General features: G+C 35.6%; 1 protein-coding gene across 7 annotated transcripts in view; it reads left to right on the top strand.

Moving 5' to 3' along the window:
• ZDHHC21 (zinc finger DHHC-type palmitoyltransferase 21) overlaps nucleotides 1–20,951 on the top strand; it is a 34,920-nt gene extending 13,969 nt beyond the window's left edge. For 6 of the 7 annotated variants that reach the window (XM_065663318.1, XM_065663313.1, XM_065663319.1 and 3 more), the window contains exons 7-9: nucleotides 5,843–5,959; nucleotides 19,371–19,414; nucleotides 19,934–20,951. In XM_065663318.1, the coding sequence (XP_065519390.1) occupies nucleotides 5,843–5,959; nucleotides 19,371–19,414; nucleotides 19,934–20,066 (294 nt within the window). In that variant the 3' untranslated portion in view covers nucleotides 20,067–20,951. The remainder of the gene's footprint in view (nucleotides 1–5,842; nucleotides 5,960–19,370; nucleotides 19,415–19,933) is intronic. The other variant, XM_065663320.1, reaches the window with a different exon arrangement.
• Nucleotides 20,952–21,621: the final 670 nt, after the last annotated feature.

A 21,621-nucleotide genomic window follows, 5' to 3' on the forward strand; every position in this document is an offset into this window, starting at 1 on the left:
TTTTTTTTTTTCATTCCCATCTGTGTATTTCCCTTTTTCCCTTTAAATGGCTTAAGGAACTCTAAAAATAAGGAAAAGAGAAGAATTTGCTGTCTTCTCAGAGCATCTTTCCATACACACTGCCCTCTAAACTGAGACAGACCTGTAAAATAGGTCAGTTAAAATGGAGTGCTCACATTTTTCACTTTGTTTCCAGTTTGTTGCAGATGGGCTTTTCATATTTACATTGTTTTACAGGCATTGTGCGATTTGAAGGAGCTACTTTGATTTGTTGTAGCTGTGTCCAATTTAAAAGGGGTATGAAATTGCAGTTTCTCTATTAGTCATTAAATCTGTCATCTAAGTAAAATTTCTTAGGTTTTTGAAAGGTAACTAAATGTAAATGCCTTTGCTTCAGTAGTTTTGTAAACTTCTTTTTTGATACATAAACTAAGTAAACCTACTGTGTTTCTGGACAGAGTGATCTTACGTTTTGTGTATTCTGAAGGCTTCCTGTACACAGAGTTCGCAGGTTTCAAGTGCCAGGATGTCTCTCTCAGTGAAACTGCTCTGAATTTATTTAGTTGTCTAGTCAATATATCTGCTGGGAATATGTCATCAGAGCCCCATTGAGCATTTTTTTTTTACAGTGTTGCTAAGGATACAATGCCGTATAACTTTGTGTCACAGAGTAACATGTCAGAATTGTGTAATTTTGATATCAAATGAACAGGATCACTGAAAAGATTTGCTTACTATTAGGTAGGTTTTTAAGCAAGCATGCTGCAAGTTTCATTTAGTCTGTATATCAGCTAATACTGATGTACCATAGCATTCCAGAGACTGAAGTACCTTCTACCTCTCCTGGAAGTGCTGCTTTTAGCTGAAATTTAGGATGTAGCCAAGAGGCTACATTTTCTCAATTGAGAGGGGCCAGTGTTTAGCACAGATTCAAAGAACTGCATATTTTTTTTCTAAACAGCCATCTGGAATTTGCTTATCCCTGATCATTAAAAATACATGTGAGGTTTTTGGCAGTGTGCCTTCAACTTAATTTTATTTCTTTGGATATAAAATAGTACAGAACACAGAAGCAGTAGAATTAAAATTGGTTTTAAGGCCGTTGTGAAATAATCACAGTACTGATTAATGCATTATGAAAGTAAGGATCACAGTATGCATGCTAGTATTTCCTTCTGAATATAAACTTGTGGTTTTATTTTAAAAGGGTTAAGTAACATTTTTTGGTAAGTGCTCTGAAGTAAAGGTGATAGCTTTAAAGCTAATAGGGGAAGCCCTTTCAATAGAGATACAATCTTTCAGCTCTGGTTTTATAGCAGAAAATTGCTTCATAGTATTCTTGGCTCTTCTAATTGGTACGCTGTCAGAAAGATGGATTTTGGTTATTGCCTCTATTTGTCCAGCAGGAGGAGTACAATTACTGCTAGGAATGAGGGAAATGGTAATTAAATTGTCTGTGGGAGATCCTAGCAGAATAAAAATACCTAATACAAATAAACCAGCATATGAGTTCCTCTGTTACCTTTGGTGGTTTTAAGAGGCTAAAACTTGAACATTCTTAATTTTGCATCTTCAATAAAAAACATCAAGGTCAGGAAGTCTGTATATTTTAGGAAGCATTAAATCTTGTGGGTAGAGAGATGACAAGGATAAATACTAGTCTTCTCATGACTACATATACAGTTGCTGTCTACTATGGCTGTGCTGGCAAAGATTCAAGACACAGCTGGTTGAGTAGAAGCAAAAATAAATGCATTGGTAGTATATTTTATCTGATTTATAGAAGGCTTTCCATCTCTTAAGCAAAAGATTTTTTTTTTTTTTTAAAACAGAGTCTTAAAAAACCCACTGACCTATGAAAACCTAAACCTCTTTGTTCTGATTTAGTTTTATCAAATTGATTTTTAGAGAGTTCTGGTCTCCGTTAGTATAGGGGGAAGGAAAGATCATTGAGGAAGCATTGTAGCAATATCAGTCTGCTCTGTCTGGGACCCAGCTTTCTCAATTCCAATAAGTGGTGTTGGAAAGTATTCATTAGCCTTTGTGAGATTATTGACAGTACTATTTCTTTCAATATTATGTAGTAGCTATAATAATAATTAGAATCTGGAATTACGTATTATCCAAAATCCATTTATATTGTAAAGAAAACCTAAAGGAAACCTTTTCTCTCTTAGGTCCATTACATGACCTGCAGGATGTGAGAATTTTTTTAAAACGTAAAGCACATCAGAATTTTCCTTCTCAGTGTTTTGAAAAAACAACCTAACCCTCCTCTCCTCATGTATAGTTATAGGGAGAATATATGAATATTGAATTAGATTTAGAAAGTAAATTCTGTACAGAAAAATATAGGAACAACTGTGAGGATAATTTTTTGTTAAAAATATATTGATAGTGTCATTTTTATGTGAAGATTGTATGGCCTTTTCTTGAAATCTTTTCTAGTCTGAAAAGACTTCAGAATTATCACTTTGGAGTGAAGTGTATGTAGACAATTGGTTTTGGAGTCAGAGTGTTATTCCTATTTTCACTTCAAACCAAATCATTCATGAATCAGACTGCAAAACTACTCATTTAGTAGAACTGAAATAGTCCTGAATCAAAAAGTGCTTTACATAAACATCAGTTGTTATTAATTATAAATATCTCTGCAAAAGGGCTTATTAGAATGCAGCTTGTGTTCTGTGAATTAATTTTCTTTTTTTTTTAACTGTATCTATTTTTGTGGAGTCACATATTTCTATTTCAATACAGAATTGTGAAAGGATCTCCGTTATTAAGATCTGATTACCAAAAGACTCTATTCCTGCATATACATATATACTCTATATGCAAATATATATATTCATATAGAAATATATATATATGTATATATGTATATATATGTATATTATAGAAATATACAAATATACTCTATATGCATATATATATGCATATAGAAAAAATGCTGTTCTGTTTGTATGGATTGCTAGGTGAGGGTCCAGTATTGATTTCCATGTCATCATTGCCTTGGAGACTTTTATTCCCCTTGGGTTGTGTAATGGCTGGAAAAACATTGGTGATGTTGCCTCTTCGGCAACTCCCAGTCTTTTCCAGTAGATGCTTTTCGGAAGAAGAGTAGGAAGGAAAGAGGGAAGGAAGGGAAAAAGGAAGGAAGGAAGGAGAGAAGGAAGAAAGAAAGAAAGTATTTCCTTGGTCTTCACTTCAGTATGAAACATCTTTTCTGTACCTCTGGTTTTAATGTAGGTTAGGAGGGCCAAGAGCAAAATGCAGTCTGCCTTCTTTACACTAGAATTTTCCTTTCTCATGTTTTGGATTATGTGGTTATGTTTTTCTGATGAAGGTGATGCTCAAAAGAAGGAACTCTCCTAACTTAGAGTGTTGGAGGGATGCCAGCAGCTGTGCTACAGACTTTTTTCTAATGGGAAGTGTGATGCTAGATCCAGAATGTAACTTTGCTGTTGGAACTGTTCTCTTACATTTCACCGTTTTCTGATGAGTTTGAGTATGTTAAAACTTTTATGATAAATTAACCAGTGAAGGTGAACCTTGTTCAACAAGGCAGAGTGCCGTGTCCACATGTGCAGTTGGGCCACAAAACCCCATGCAACACTACAGGCTTAGGGAAGGGTGGCTGGAAAGCTGCTCAGCAGAAAAGGGCCTGGAGGTGCTGACTGGCAGCTGCTGTACATGAGCCAACTTGTGCTCAGGCACCCAAGAAGGCCACTGGCCTCCTGGCCTGTATCAGAAACAGCCAGCAGGGACAGGGCAGTGATCATCCCCCTGTACTTGGCACTGGTGAGGCTGCACCTCGAATCCTGTGTTCGGTTCTGAACCCCTCACTACAAGAGAGACATTATGGTGCTGGAGCAGGTCCAGAGAAGGGCAATGAAGCTGGTGAAGGGTCTGGAGCACAAGTCTGATGAGGAACAGCTAAGGAAACGGAAGTTTAGTCTGGAGAAGAGAAGGCTCAGGGGGGACCTTATTGCTCTCTACAGCTACCTGAAGAGAGGATGGAGCAAGGAGGTGGCTGGTCTCTTCTCCCAAGTAACAGGTGATAAGGCAAGAGGTAATGGCCTCAAGCTCTCCAGGAAAGATTTAGATTGGGTATTAGGAACAATTTCTCCACTAAAAGCACAGTCAGGCATTGGAACAGGTTTCCCAGGGAAGTGGTGGAATCATCGTCCCTGGACGTGTTCAAAAACATGTGGTTGAGGCACTTCGTGACATGGTTTAGTGGTGGACTTGGCAATGCTGAGGTGACAGTTGGACCTGATGATCTTAAGGGGTCTTTCCGAACTTAGCTAATTCTGTGCTATGAGAAGAATTTTACAGCTAGTAGAACTTGTGTCTTACCGTGGTGGTGGATAGGGGAACAAAAATTAGTATGAATGCTTTTATTTTGAGTTACTGTAATTTTGAATTAACTTGTTAACTGGGTAAGAAGAGTTTAAAAAGAAATTGAAATGAAGCATATGTTTTCTATAGACAGCAAGAAAGGCCAACACTAACAAGAGCTGGCTTACCAGTTCCCAGAAGATGGTGGGATTTGCTTTTTGTTTTATCTGTTTAACTAGTGATTTCTTCTTGTTCGTTAAACATCAGCTCTCTTCATAGTCTTAGTAGACAGCATAAACTTTTTTTCTGCATAAACCTTTTTCCTGGGTTTATATTTTGAACCTTCATGGAAATAATTTAAATCTAAAATCAGACTTTTTTACTAAATATAATTTGCTTTAACTATTTTCTGTTTAATTAAACCCCAGTATTCCCAAACCCTTAACCATTACACTGAACTTAAAGAAGGGAAGTTCAAAAGCAGTGTTTTTCAATTGTGTTTTGTTTGGGGTTTTTTGGTTTTTTTTTTTTTTTTTTTTACTCTCTTCCCTCTTTCAGTTCACTTTTATGTTGTGGTTGTAATTTAAAGTATACTTGAAAAGTTTTAATAGTTTCCTGCTGTGATCTGGCTTTTCTAAGTGGGAAAACAGATGTGTACATTCAAAAGAGCCTTGAGAACATAATCGTAACTTATAATAAGAGAATGGGTGTGTTATTATCAAAGGGTAAGATGAGATGTGAACTTGCAGTACACCTACGGTAACTGCCATGTGCAAATGTTTTCCTGTTATAAAAATAAGGTGTTTTAACCTTTGAAAAAGATCTATAAAACTGTCTTACACTTTTCATATTTTCTGCTGGGTGAGAGCAGGCTTTCTAGAGCAGGTGATACAGTAAGTTTGTATTCTCCTATACCCTGAGACAACTTGGTTGTGCACCCATATCCAAAGTTAAAATAATCTACTTAAGGCAAAAATTTAAAATACGAAGAGAAGTTTATGTTGGATAATAGCGTTACAGTGAGACTAATCCAATACAAGTACTCAGATTTTGTAGGTATCATCTTTAAAAGTCAAGCTAGGAATGTTATTTTTATTCTGAAAGATGTGATGTTAAAATTAAATTTGCTGTGGGTTGGAGCCAAGGTATAGGAATCTTATAAATCAGAGTATTTAACAGAATGCTTTTTTTTGTAGCAGTCTGGCACAGTTTGAAATGAAAGATTCAGAAGTAACCCATTTGAGCATGCTCTATTCTCAAACCTTAAATACCCAAATGAGGTTTTTGAAAACCTGCAAACCCTCCCCAACAAGAAATAAAAGACTATTGGTTTATAATTTCAGCCCATAAATGTATCAATTTGCAATGTAGCTCAAAAAATCCAGTATTTGCCTTTAGTTGTAAGTCTTTGAGAACAGCTTTTATCTAGCCCCACGTGATTCAAAGACTTAAATTGATTTCTGTGTGCTAAAGTCTCTTTCTTCTTTCTGTCTTGTTATAGGATGTTTTTGTATGTAGACATGAACTTGCTCTCCTAAGAATATCTGCCTTCATGGGTATAATAATGTTAGGTGGAATAAGTGGACTCTTTTACACTCAGCTTATGGGTATTTTCACTGTAAGTATCTATTTTTAGAAGTATATATTAGTTTTATTTTCAACAAAATTTAAAAAAGCAGGAAAGTATATTGCATGTAAGGAAAGAGTGGAAAACCACTTGTACTCTGAGGCGTCTATTTGGTTTGTGATCTGTCAAAACTCTTGTTTCCAAGGAAGTCTGAAAAAGCCACCTAACAAGTATCTAATAAAGTTCACCTATCAAGGCAATTTCCCGATTTATATTAGTAAAATAAAACCATACATGGTCCTGGAATTGTGCAGTCTACAAGGTATGTATTTGTGGGTTTTGACTTTTGGTTTTATTTTAAACTTTCATGTGCCTTGGTGTCGATTATACTTTGTGACAGTGAGGGTCTGTGTTAAGTCACACATTCTAAGAACACAGACTTTCTGTAAAGTATTTTAATAAATATGCTTACATTTATATCTCTTCAGTTGCCAAACTGTGGAATGGAATCAAGTAGAATTTACAGTCCAAGTGTATATTCTGTATTTAAACGTACAGAAAAAAAAAATCCTCTACATGGAAAAATTTTCCAGTTAAACGGATTTCGTAATGTCGCACATATCTACAAGAAACAAGTGTCTGTTGATGTGATATCCTGTTGTGTACATTAGAAGTTCGTCACTAGCAGTGAATTCCTTAATTATCTTGAGAATCCATGCAACTGTTTGAGGTACTGCAGTGTTGAATGGAGAGAGTACAGTAGTTGGATCTGTCTATGTCTAAACAGGTGTATGATCTGGCCTGCAAAATTTTTTTTAAAGACAGTAACGTACAAGATGACAGCATCTTTGTCACTGCAACTGGTTGAGATCTGCCTGAGGTCTCATTTTGGGATTATGAGGGTTTACACAGTATTAACCTTTGTAGGTGCATAATGGAAAATCTCCTAACTATATAATGTAATTGTACAGAATAAAAGACAAAAATGACTGCATAGTTTTTCCTTCTGTTAGATAAAATAATAACATTGCTCATTGGTTTTATTGTATTACCTTTACAAAAGTTTACTGCCTTCTGCTCTTTGTGTGACTGTAGCTATGCTGTGTGTTATTTTTGCCATCTTCCAGCTGCTCTACCAGACTGATTTCTGTACTTCTGTCAACCCCCAGGTCTACAGATTTGCCTTTGTGCCCCTTCACTGCATGCCTGGTTTCTGTTCCAGGATCTTGCTGACAGGTTCTCACCTCCCTGTTTAAATGCTGGCACACGACCTTAGTGTTCGTGTCCTCTAGAGCTGGGACTTCTTTCTAATCTGATACAGTGCCTTGCTGGGTACCTAGCTGAAGTGGTGCACACATCTGAATTCTGCTCGCCCTCGCTCCCAGTAGTGTGAGAGGCAGAAACACAGGGAGCCTTAGAGTTCAGATGCTGAAATAAGGATTTTTTTTTAGTCTCTGTTAAATGGGTATTTGAGAAGGAACAAAAAGCCATGGGATCAGTACTACACTAAACCACAGAAATGACGCAGCAGAAAACAAGGAACAATACCTAAGTCTACCATTCTGTTCTGTGTCCTGCCAGAAGCTGGACTAAATTTTGGCAGTGGACGTCAGCATTTATTCAGCTACTCTTAGCTGAGATAAAAGCTCTGAGACTGAGCCCTGTTCTGTCAGATACGCCTGAAATTTGGGACATTTCTGTTCTGACACAGAACACAAACTGTGCTGCCCCTGCAACAGGCAGTATGTTCTTTCACTGTTCTGAGCCTTAGCACTGCCAGGCTGCTACCACCACTGCAGACTCTTATGAAGTCCTGTAAAGCCCTTTTGTTCTATGTCAGTTGCATTATATGCTGTGAAGTACATACTATACACTTAACTAAGCTGGCTACTACCCTGGAACAGATGTCAGCTAATTACATTTTTAAGTCCAGCCTCCTTTTATGTGCCGAAATCATAATTCTGTGGGTTGCTGAGCTGCAGTATGCCTGTATATTCTGTTTTGTCCTGTTTGCCCAACTTTGCAAATAAACCACAATAATTGTGGATATGAATGGACTGTGAGAGGCAGTTGCTGGAAAGTACAGCTCTTCTGCATTAGGGTATCCTACTGCACCCTACCTGTAGTGGAGGGGCTATTGTGCTTGCCTTATATGGACAAGTTCTTCAGTTTGGGATTGATGGGGAAGTAGAAATCCATTACTGGGATCTCCAAACGGTAACTCATTCACATCATGTGGATGCAGTTGCACTGACTCATTGAAGAACACAGGTCATCTAGGTCGTCCCTCACTCAAAGCATTTCCATATTAGCAGCACAATCATCTTCTTCTTTTTCAGTCCTTTCTTCATTAATATAGAATTGACAAGAATAAACAATGGAGTCATTCTGAGGAAATCTACTTGGGAACAACTAGTCAGACTTCAATCAAACAAAACCCAATCTGTTTGGTGAGGTTGTGCATAGTCTGCAAGTTATGTCAGAAAATCTTTCTATACAGATGATTTTGATTGTCAGCAGTGTAGTGTGGGGATTGGCTTCCTCCATAAGCACTGACTAACAGCTTTGGCTAGCCAATGGAAATGGCAGAGGAAAAGTCAGCAGATGAGTGAGTAGTTTCTTTGCAGGCTCCCTAAGGACATGCCTATGATGCATAGAATAGGGAAACAAAGAAACTGGGTATACCCACCCACAGTGCTGAGCACACAGCGTGGAAAACATTCAAGTCCTGTGGAAGCAGTGAACCGTGATCACTAAGAGACAGCAATGTTCTTATTGTGTACTATGCTGGAGTTATTGTTCAACGTCTGACCTTCCTGCATGAACTGAGTAAATTGCAACTGAAATGAGCTCTATTTAAAAAATTAATTAATGGTGAAATTAAACCTAACTTAGGAAAAGATACAGATCAAAATTCATTTAACAGCAGAACGCAATTGTTGAAGTATAATTCTGCAGACTTGAGGTTAATTTAAAAGAAACTCAAACACTTGAAGGTATAGATATGCGGTTAAAACATTCATGTTATATTGATTGATCCATAGCTATTCTTGAGAGCAACAATATCAGTGATTGCCGAGGCTGCCCAGAGATGTGTGCAGGAGAGGTGGACAAGAGCATGGGTCTTTTGAAAAGGTGAAGCAGGGCAGCTCTTACTTGTGCTTTTACAGGAAAACAGATAATAAACAGTTTCCTAGTTCATGCTCTATGCCTGTGTTTGCAGTTTGACATCAAGACAAGATTAGTTCCACAGCTCGTGGATAAAAGTGATTTCTGTTAATAGTAAGAAACAGCATTGCATCTCTGTGATCTAAACTTCCACTGATACATACTATTGCTAAATGGGTCCAGCAAGTTCAGGGTTGTAGGGGTTTAATATTATTTACCTATGTTTCAAATGCTGCCAATATCATATTTCTGGAAATAAACTCAGGACCTATGAAACTTTGATCATTTTTGCAGCAAAACATCCCGATTGCCTGTATGGTAAACCTGCTTTATGTCATTAAATAAACTTCTGAAAACCAAGCCAATAGTTTCTTTTCCAGCTAAGTAATATAAAGCTAAGGGTGACTTTTTCCAGGAATATTGGATGTGCATGTTAAGAAAAAAATCCCCAGTTCTTGGTCTTTCAGTACATATATAGAATGTGCTCTACTTACTGTCAGTCTTACAGAAGCAACTTGGGATAAAGAAATCACAGACTTGTTTGTCCTCTTTTAGCATTATGAGTAATAAGTAACTGGGACCTGGAATGGTAGCTTCCTACTTCGTTGTTTATGGTTGATTTCCACGTCTGAATGGCTCTGCTCAAATGTAAATGATTGGAATGTAGCATGCATTGTGAAATGTGATACCTACCCTCGTCACTGTCACCGCATTTGTGCTGTTTCTTTGTCTTTATGGAAGTTTATCCTTTTTCTACTCCAGAAAGATAGATAAAGTTGAATATATAGAATTAATTTGCATTAAGTCACCTAAGTATACAGCATTTTATAAGCAAAGTTGCTCTTTACTATAATTCATCTGAGTGATAGCTTGATGAAACATAAGAATGAGCAGAAGTTGTTTATAAGATTTTAAGGGGAAATACTGGCATTTTCTCCTCTTTCGTAATTTTTTTCTAAAGTAAAAAAATGTTGCCCAACTGAACATACAATAGAAAGGATATAGTGAATATACTCCAGCATGCTTTTCTGGAACAGGGCAATAGCTAAGACAGGAGAGCAAAGCAGCACATTATGAAGTACAGGTGAAACATTCTGCTGTGTGTTGCAGACACTTTCAAAAATTCAGTGTTGTGCACTTGACTGATTTCTGTGCCTATGAATTGCATGACTTGCATAGGTTATACCAGTATCTACTGTATAAGTTCTTTAAGAAAAAAGTGCATGTAATCTGCTGTTATCCTATTTCATGTGTGTTTGACAGATACCAAGATGCTTGTAAAAAATGTGATTTCTGGTAAAAGTGAAAATTTTGTAACTTGTGTACTCAAATTTGGCCCTTGCACAGACAATGTTCTTAAGACTACTTACTGCTTGAGAAAGTGATTAACAGAGCAAGTTGCCTAACATGTAGTAATTGAGTGCATTTACCACCCCTCTTATTTGGTATCACTGTTAGGGTGTCATTAGCATAAGGCTGTTCATAGCTCATCTGGAGGTTCAGGAAGCCAAAGAGCAAGGGAGGTGACTTCCTACAATGAGAGAACAGCTGGTTGGCAAAAACTGTCCTTAGAGGAACTTTTGACATGAATTGTTCCAATGAAGAGGGGAGCAGCTGAGGTAGCCTCTGTATATGAGATTAGTGCTTTCTCCCTCGAAACTAGCATATGTGAAATACACTTCTAGCAGAAGGGGCACACAGCTCTTTTCATCCTCCTTCTGCAATTGCTTTCCCAAGCTCTGTTTTGGCTCATTGTCATCCTGAATTTTAACACTTCTTACAGCATGTACCTCAGATTGCTCTTGGGGAACTTTTATTTGGATACTTTGGAAACAGAAGCGCTTCAGTTCTTTCCGGTTCATAAGTCTCTGAAATACGGAGAAATTTAAGATCCTAATTTAGAAACTGTAGGATCCTAAGAAGATATTCCTAAAACCTCAGCATAACAATAACATAACTTCTTACTTACAAGTCTCATGTTTCTAGAGAACTGGGTAGAAGAAAAGAGTTTCACCCATGAAGAAAGCAATGTCTAATGTAATTTTCAAAATGATAATGTATTTATGTTGAAGGCCTGCTTATCTTCCATACTTGGTGCTTGTTTTACCAGTCCTCTATTCCCTGCCACTGCTTGTAGGAAAAATTTTAATTCTATATTCCTTAAATGGAAAGGAACCTGTATTCTCACATTCTCAGGTAGCATGATATTTTCTAATGACAATGCTCAACAAAGAAAAGCAAGCTTAGCATGTACCAGTAAGTGAAAAAAAAACAAACAAACCCAAACCAAGGAAAGCAACAACAGTCCAAAGCAAAAAAACCGAACAAACAACCCCTCCTCCACAAAAAACCCTAGAAAATCCCCACCCAAAAGATATTTTTGTCAGTTACACCCTACAAAAACTAAATGTTCTACTAATATATATAATTTTGTTTTTGTAAATTATTGATACCCCTTACGTCAGACTACTTCTAGCTGCTTGTACTCTCACAAACAATTATTCCTTTTTTGCCTCAAGCACTACAGGATAACAAGATGGCCCTATTGTAGAAAAACTCCATGAAGGTAGAGAGATGGGTTTTTTTATTTGGTGGTTTGTAATAAATATTAAACTCACTATTTAGAAATAAATTATAATTTTGTTTGAGATAGTTGCGTTTCAGAAAGTTTTTAAATTTTCAACAACAACAAAAAAAAATCCAAGGCATCCACTGTCTTGTACAGTAACAGCAAATAGCTATTAATTATATTGTATTGCAATGGCAAATGCGAAGTTTATGTAGAAAATAATATTGTGCACTTAACCTAGAAGAAAGTAGACATGTCTATGTACCTAGACATACCTGTCTTACTCAGTTTTATTTTCGATTACTTTTTTTCTGTAGTTATCCTCATATCAAATAATAAAGTTTAATTGGAAGCTAGTCAAATGATATCCAGAGACTTTCTTTGTTAAGACATATCTTCTTGACATAATAGTTTTTAAGAAGTCTTCTCTCATTTTTGTATGTAGCAGATGCTTATTTACCTAAAAACAAAAACAAACAAACAAAAAAACCCGCAAAGCATAACTAGCCTATTTATTCATTCAGGCTTAACGAAGGTATATCTTATCAACTACAGGTTGCTTCTGGTTTATGATTGCAGGAGGTAAAGAGCTGCAATTCAAGATGCTTTTAAAAGGTGGAACTGTCAGTATGCTTGTGTGTATGTTAGTTCAAGACTAGCCCTGGCACTTCCGTTATTCTTGCTCATGCTCCATTTTTGCTTTAAGAAAATTTTTCTATATGTCTTTCACATCACTTCAACAGTTAAATGATGGTAAAAGCCAACCTTTCTATTTCTACAGTAAGATTCTGGTATCAGTTATATTTGATCTATAAGGCATTATTGTAGAACAAGTAATAAATAATATGGCACACTTTTTTAAAAAATGGCTTTTCTGATTATTTTGATATTTATTCATCTCTAGTGAGGTTTTAAATTGCACCATACGCTACGAAGAAGCATTCAGTTTGCTGACCTTTTATAAGGCTGGTACCTTTTCCATATGTGAGTTTTCTTCCTGTCAAGATCTGTATTCTTTATCTTGTTGGCTGCCACCTGTCTGAAGCAATCAGCCACTTCTTTCTCTTCCTCTGTACAAAAGGAAAATCCTCTCTTCCCATGGATGGTGGAAGGTAACAGGATAATCAGTTCAGCAGTGATCCTCTGATGTCATTGTGGGAGCCCTGTAAAAGCAGATTATCTGTGACCCAGATAAAATAATTAGAAATTACTCGGACACTTACAAATAACTGATCTACTAATCTCATTTCCAAAGTTAAAAAAGGCCTGTCTCTCAGCATAACACTACCAGATGTTTCAGTTAAACAGCATCCTTTGCAGAGACTAATCTGAACCCTAATTTTAAAGGATTACCTTTGATTGTTTTTTATTTCAAACACTAACCAGTTTGTGTTTTCATTTTTCCTTATGTTCAAACGAAGTATTTATATGGAATTAAAGAAATTGTCTTCATTTTACCACTATGTCTATCTAATATGATTTTCTGTGATTTTTGTGGTTAGTATTGCAGAGAAAAACTTTTTGTTAAAATTATTTTGTAATTGTTTCTTTGAGTCAGAACTGTGTAATGGATGGGCTTTTATAAATTTAATAGATACCATGTGGTCTTTGTACAAGATAGTGGATGCATTATTATAAACTAAGTGGACAATGACTTTATTAATTTAATTAATGCTACCTGGGTTTCCTGTTAATTAACTGTTTGAATGGTGTACAGTGATATGCCAATATCCTGATGCATCAGAACTATGTGGATGTGGTAGAGAGAAATTTCCCATTATTTGCTTTGGGGAGGATGTAAGGGAAAATAGTTTAACAGCTGGTGTTCAACAGTCTGTCTTGTGCACAATATGATGCCTACAACATAGATTTTTTTTCCCATAGAAGCATTTTACAATCTCGGTATTTGTTGAGTGCTATGTTGAGTGCTAAGTGTTTCTCCTTTTCACCTTCAAGTACCAAATACATTTCAATAGCTATTTTTTGTCGTACTTGTAAACAGATCCATTTCCATGTGAATGTTTTAAACTTACTAATTCATATATATTAACTATTTTACTTAGTGTGACTGATACTTACAGTGAGCATGTAATAAGGAACATTATTCATTTTGATCTTCTTCTCAAAAGGACAAAACATCCTTTTAAGGAAATTTTTAAAAGATGGAAATTGTAAAAATTTTTTTCAGATATAAGTGTTACAAAACAATATTTTCAAGCCATTAGTTTTCTATAGGAGTATCATTGACTTTAATAGTATAGTGCAAAAATGAAGTGCAAAGAATAAAAATGCCAGTGAAAAAATTAAAATTCTTTGTATAATCAGATAAACTTTTACAAAGGTTGAAGTGCAAAATAATGAAAATTTAACTGCAGTTGTTCTAGTCATAAAATCAAAGGCTTTTTAATTCTTTGAATATTTCATAGTGTTGATCCATTGCTGTTTTAATATAGTGTGCACAAGTGATCTAGTTGTGCTAAAATGCTTTTTTGTCTCTTAAGTATCTTATAATTAAACTTATTCATAATCATATCTTTAATCAGATAATCTATTAAATGCTGTTTTGATTAGTGAAATACTAAGGGCTTTTTTCTGTTTTTTTCAAACATGGCAGAAATGTAATCAAGGAACTATTAATCCTCATAATTAAGTTTAACACAGAAAAAATTAGGATTCGTAGGGAAATTAGGCTTCCCAGGCAAACATATTCTTTGCTTGGCTATAACAAAGTGTAAGATATAAAGTAATTGTAGAGGGAGAGCAAAAGGTGTGTAACCCTTAAACTCAATTAGTAGTTCGAAATTAGAGATGTAACAGAAAACAAGTTCATGTTAATGTTGCCTGTCTGTGTCTTCCCCATTATTCTTATCCCTTCTCCATTTCCTGTCTCTACCTGTAGGTAAATCTTTTATTAGACGACTGCATGAAGTCCTGTAAATTAAGTTGTCAGGAATCCGTGATGTCCTGGTCTTTGAATGGGATTTTTTTAACTGTATGAAGTCTTTTGTATTTTTACCTTATTCTTCACAATCAGACTAGCAATTTGTTTCACATTTTGTTAAATGTATTCTGGCAGTCTTAAACACATATTTACTGTTAAAGTACAGTTTTAGTAAATTTCAAAATAGCTCTTTCCTGAGCTATTTAAAATTTAAGGATAAATTCAAGTGTAAGGCACACTGAGTGGCAAAAGATCTCGTCTGCATTTTTTAAATCATTACATGGTTTTAGGTAAAGTGGGAATGCTTTTATCGAAATTAATTATTTACAATATTATTAAGGAAAACATACATTAGAAAATTTAATCAAAGACATTTATATTGCGCAGAGAGCCAAAATATAATGCAGAATATATTCTGTGATCATCACTTGAGGAGGAAGTCCTTTTACAGTTCTAGTTATTTTATACATTTATTATCAGTAAATATCTAGTATATTTAGTTGTTTTTCTAAATAGTGAAGGAAGTACCTTTAACCAATTGAAAATAAGCAACTATAATAACGTTCGAGTGTTCCGAGTGCTGAGTACATTTTCTTTAAAAGTGCTTGTCTCATTTAGACATCAGACCATTAAAATGGCTTCTGTGTGAGGAAGGTCAACACCTAGCCTTCCTAAGTATTTTTTTTTTTTTGCCTCAATATTTTTGTGCTAAGAAGATATTTGTAAGTATCAGGAAAAATAGTACCTTTTGTCACATGCCGTGCTGTCATGCAGCTATCTGCACATGACACACTAAGGATTTGAAACAGAACAAAGAAAAGAGATCTGTTTGTAGGTGTGTTCCTAATTTACTATCAGAGGTTTTCTTTTCATTGAATCATTTTCTGGTATCTGATCAATGCATTGGAAATCTGTTCAACTAAATTCATCGGCGCGCAGAGGAGTGTAGAAGTGTTCCTAGAAATAATATAGTTTAGCTTTTTCATTTTGCACACAATTCTCTGATTTAGGGATTTAAGGTTAAAACTGAACTAGTAATTTTCAGGGTGAACATAATTGTAATTGATAAAATTAATAATATAAGCTGTCTAGATGTAAGGAAACAGTGCTAAAAGATGGCAAAATGAAAATCCAAAAGTAATTAATGTCAAAAAGGAAAATTTCTGAAATATGAAGTATGCTTTCTATGAGATTTTCAGTATTTTTATATTCTTCAGATAATCACCTGTCATTTACATACACACAATTAAAGGATGTTAGGTAGAAGGAATGAAAAAACTTATTATTCAGCTAGATGAAATGTTGTCTTGCACTTTAGGATAGAAGTAATGGCTGCAAATCCAGAAAGGCTTGCAAGTTTTGAGTATTTTGTTACATGTTTTTCTCCTCTTTCCACTTTTATCATATTTTCCTGCTGATTCTTATATACTAAGTATTTGAAAATGCTATATTAAGAAAGTGTGGCACAATGCTTACATTCTTCTATTGGAAGTATTAAATAGAGCTGTACTGATTACATGTCACTTTAAGCAAACACAGAAAAATCAAACCCAAGATAATGACTGCGTTCTTAGGAGTTAGTCCTGTGAGTTACAAATTACAGCTTCTCCTTTGGAGAGCATGAATCAATAAAAGGAAAATATTTTTTCTATGTGCTTCTTCCATGATAAATTAGTTCATGATGAATCCCATCCTATGGCACAGCTTGTTAAACAGTGCATGTGATCTTTATAAAAAGCCTGTTTTTTCAAGCAGTTGGTTATGCTAATTCAAAATATAGCTATGAAAAATATATTCCTCTTTTTAGCTAATGCAGGTGCATTTGTTTGCAAATAAGTCTTAAGTTGGTCTGCAGAATGCAGTCAGTGCTCTTACATAGTTCTTTCCATTCCTCGTCTTAGCTGTTGTCCCGTAAACAAGCTGCTCTTGCAGACTTGTGTTTTCAAAGCAAAAAGCCACTCCTCATTCCCTCAGCGGAATCAGAAACCTATACCCTTTTCCACTTGTTTTAAAGTGATGTGTTTTTAATTATTGCTATGTTTAATTCCTTAAATTTCTTTTGCCTTTCTCACGAGCGTACAATTTTGTTTTTCCTGGTTGCTTTAAGATGCTTATCAGTAGGTATGTATCTGAATAACTAGGTGTAGGAATAATAGTTGTTTCCAATCTGGATGATCACTCCAGGGATCCACATGACTCATCATGTGAAATTAATCAATTATGGGTTAGTCAGTTTTTTCATGTATGCAATTGTGAGTTTTATTTTATTTTATGGAGATAGAGGTTACTAGGACTCAGTAGGTATGTCATGTTTGCTCATAGCAGTTTATTTTAAACTTTTGGATGATTGCTGGTTCTCCAAAAGATTTTAACATCAGCATTAGGGAATAGGGAGGGAATCTTAGCAGATTTCTAGTTGTGATAATAGTAATCCAAGATGATAGTAGATGCAGACAGCCAAAGCCTCTTAGGCTGTAACAGTGACGTTGTAACAAAACCAGGGTATACATCAAATGCATAATCAGGAGAGGTGGTATTCTGGTTGAAAGCCATTGTGGGATGTGTTAATGAACAGAGGAACACCTTGTCATTCAGAAGAGTGATAAGATTATTCTAATCCTCCAGTCTCTGAAAGAAATAGAAATTGTCTGGGAAGAAAGCCTTAAATAACAGGCCAAAACTCAACTGGGGTCCTCTCCCTTTCCTTCCTTTCTTGTCTCTAGAGGGGCTACTGAGTTTCCTGGGGTGCTGTGAACTTTCATATGAAAAGGTAAATTAGTTCACTCTCAAATGCAAGTACATTTCAAATGACCCCAACTGTTTGGCAGCAGTGTTGGCAGAGGGAAGCTGTTAGGGGAATTTGGTTCACAGCTATAGTTCACAGCTTTTAAAATGTGGCTATAAAGTTTTTGTAATTCTGAAAAAGTATCCCAGAATCAAAGGGTTTACTGCTCAATCCCAATTCCTTTAAAGAATTCTAAAGTAGATGTTGGGAAAGGGAAAGAGGGAAGGAGGGAGAGAAGGAGAGAAGGAAGGATTTCCTTTGACTTCCTATCCAATTTCCATGTCCCTAGTGTGTTTTAAAGATGTGGAAGCTTGGCAGTCTTTTCTTCAGTCATGTTCTGCAGTTCCTTTTTTGGTGCTTCCAGTTAGATCGTTAATTTAATGGGTTAAATTTTGAGGGGGACAGACCCTCATGAGCATCTTCCAGGTCTTGATAACATGCCATGATAACAAAAACAATTATAATGCCCAACTCTCAACCTGGGAAATCTTCAAAAAATCTCAACTATATTATTTAAAGAGCTGTATGAATATGTTAATGAATAAACAGTGTGAAGAAACATGGCAAAAAGCCATATTTAAGGTGTTGTTTTATTGTGTTACTTCTGCACCCAAAGCTACTTTAAGGTTCCTTCAGTGAAATGATAGCATAAATCTTTGACAGCTATAAATCAATTATAGTCTGGACTAGCATGTTGCTGTTGTACAAGCATTTTTAGCAATCATTGCTTTCAAACATACCAAAGTTATTTTCATTTTCTACTAACAGGTAGACAGCTTTGAGTTGATAGAGATGATAGTTTGTAGACCTGAGATATTTTTGCAGTTACAGAAGGTGCATTTCATGAAGATGGTACTGCAGCCTCACTGAAATGTTGTGGAAGCAATACCTGTGTTTACTTAGTCCTTGGATGCCCTGATGGCAGGAATAATTGAGGAACACAGTATGGTTTTATTGCTAGGTAGTGTTTCCAGATGACAATGAAGTTGCAGCCTAATTAAACTGCAACCCTTGTGTCTCTGTATAGCTTGGACAATGGAGACTAGTTCTTGGTTTCATTGAGATGCTAGTGTAATCTGACAGGTGCATTATGTGCATGCCTAAATCAATGAACAGTGAAGGGAATTGTCAAGCTGCTGTAAAAAGGAGATGGAACCATGAGAAATAGTTCAGTTACTGAATTTTGGACCTCATAAGGGATTTTGGAACAGAATGAGCTATGAATGTGCATTGAAAATTCTAATAATGCTGGAGTTTAATGAAAAAAAAGTTGGCTTTTTTGTTAATTATGTAGTGCAAAAGTGGGAAAAAGTATTGTTGGTAGTTTTGAAAGCTTTATTTGGGGGTGATCTAAGCTTAAATTGTTTTTTTATGATTATAAAACTTTGTGACTGATTAATCATAAAAGTATGAATTTAATTTACCATTTTCTTCAGGGATGCATTCACTCTGCATATTGTTTAGTTTTTGTTACATTTTAAGAAAATAATTTCTGTATTTGGTATTTACCTTCAGTGACTGTGGAAACTGATGCTATATTCCTAGCGGTGCTGTTTGCATTGTAATACTCATGAAAATCACTATTTTAAAACTTCTCCATAGCTCCTGCTTTTCAAAAATGCCACATCTGTTAACAGGTGCATTTTACTAAATTTTTCTGTGTTTATCTCAGCGGACCATGTCTGGAATCAGTGCTTGTGAAAAGAGTCTATCTTACACACATCTAAATGTCCCATTAATAGTAATATCTGAATTAATTTTGAATGTAATAATGCTGTACATTTTTGTTGACATTCTGTGCTATGTACTGTCACAGTAAAACTACACAGTACAGTTTCACGTTGTGAAGAACGTTTAACAGACTGAGTAAATTTGCATGTATGATCTCACAGCTGTTTAATTGGTGTGCGAGTAATATGTAACCTAGTTGCTTTCAGAATGACATTGTAACAGTTAATAATTGTAAATAAATACTTTTTTATTGTGTTTTCTTCAACAGGACACTACAAGTATAGAAAAAATGTCAAACTGTTGTGAAGACATGTAAGTGCTATAAAATTTCTGCATTTATTTGCTGAAAAGCTAAAGGATTAGCTGGGGTTTTTAACAGTGTGAAAGAGAAAAGAAATTGAAGGGCCTTTGTTTTTATGTGGTGGTGTTCTCTGTACTTCCTGTCTCTAGCAGCAGTTCACTAATCTTTTAATATTGGTTGTACACAAAGTAGCCTCACATTAGTCCCATTCCAAAGCCAGTAGAACTATATTTTCTTTCAACAGTAAAGATCAAAGACACTTTCTGCTGTGTCTTGACATACATTTAATTGATTCAGAGGTTCTCCTCTGCTTCAAAAGTTGCCTTCCATTGATTGACGACACAGATATTTTCTGTTCTCTAAAGTTAAGTCTCAGCTGCGTGCCGTAATGAAAGAAAAGCTGCATTTATGATGCTGGGACACAATTCATCAGAGTCCAGTACTGGATCCCCAGCCAACCTGCATTGTTCTAGCTGACTGAAGTGCACTGTGGGCGTGCTGTCTTTCACTAATAATGCTGTCTTCTGTAGATCGAAGCCCCGAAAGCCATGGCAGCAGACCTTCTCAGAAGTTTTTGGCACTCACTGGAAGATCCTGTGGTTTATTCCTTTCAGGCAGAGACAGCCACTGCGCGTTCCCTACCACTTTGCCAATCACGTCTAAACAGATGGATGGTGGCCACAGATGGGTCCTCCATGCTGGAAGTGCATTACAGGTTTTATGATAATAGGACTATGACAGTCTTCAAGTCAATTAAAATCCACCCACCAATCGTAGGCACAACAGTGTACTCCAGTCTTTTATTTTAATAGTGGTCTTAATTCTGTTCTGAGATTAATACAAGTTGTATGTTTCACCTTAGGCATATTTACTTCCAAATTAGCTTTCCAAGGGGATTTCTTTTGTATTTGAGGTTAATACCAAAACCAAATGACTGGAATGCAGTCTTACTCTATTTGTTTCATACTGGCTTTTTTTTTTTTTTATTTCGGTAGAAAACACTGAAGTTTACATTGATTGTTAGCTTTCCCACTAAGTGTCTTACTTGGCCTTGAATTTTTATCTGTAGGTCTGTCTTGATAATATTTATGCCTTTTTTCTGCTACATGTATTTAAAATTCACTGACACTGCCATTTATTTATGATATGCAATAGTAATCCTGTGGCACTGCACTATAAAAGGTAACATTTAAAACTGATGCAGACTTCTTCCAAAACCTTCCCCAGAGAGATTTATAAAACTACATGTCAATGTATGTGTTTATATAGAGAAATCAAACATGTTACAGTTATCTTTCTGCGTAGATATGATCATAGTGAAAAATATTCATGTCTTTATGTCATCAAAGGCGATGATATGTTCCAGGGTAAAGTATGCAGATAGAAAGCATGTTTTCCATATATCACAAGGATTTCTTTGCAATAATTCAATAAAGAAGTTGTATGGTGCAAATACTCAAATGATTACTTTTCTAAAAATGTAGATTTAATTAGTTTGCATGATGTACCATAAAAAAGAGTATATTGTCAATAAAGTTATAAATTTTATATTTGGTTATGATTAGCTGGAATTGGTCTGAGTGTATATTGGAAATATATGTAAAATATTTTAAAATATTTATACATCAGATATTTGATACCAACATGAAGACTGAAGTACATTAACTGATTTAGTAGATTACTCTGTCAATGTAGATAGCTTGTTGTGGGCCCTTTAAGTGCAGGAGTAATTAACCGAAGAAAGCATCCTTAAGGTTACATCTGGTAAAATGCTAATTGCCAAAGTACTGGATCAGCTTTGCTGTATCTAGAAAAATTGTCTAATTTATTCTGTCCCTCTGGATCTGTACAAATATCAGCATGACATGATTTTTGAAAGTTCTGTGAATTTTTGGAGAAATTCACAGCTTTGGTGTGAATTTTTGCTCAGTTATGCTGCTTACTGTGTTGTCTTAACAGGACCAGGATCCACCTTAAATGAGAGTCATGCAACAGGATAATTAAAGACAAAAAATCAGGATGTGATATAGGTAGGTTAAGTTTGGAGAGAATAGCTTGTTTATGAACAGTTCATTCAAACAGAAGGGCTAGATTTGTCATGAGTGTTATTCATAATGATTTTGTAGATCAGCTGTTTGAAAGTCCTACCATAGCCACTGCCAGTGTTGGATGCCCCTTTATTGAATTAACAGATTTTAATGATCTATCGAAAATTCTA

Source organism: Lathamus discolor, chromosome Z, assembly GCF_037157495.1.
Source record: "Lathamus discolor isolate bLatDis1 chromosome Z, bLatDis1.hap1, whole genome shotgun sequence".
NCBI lineage: Eukaryota > Metazoa > Chordata > Aves > Psittaciformes > Psittacidae > Lathamus > Lathamus discolor.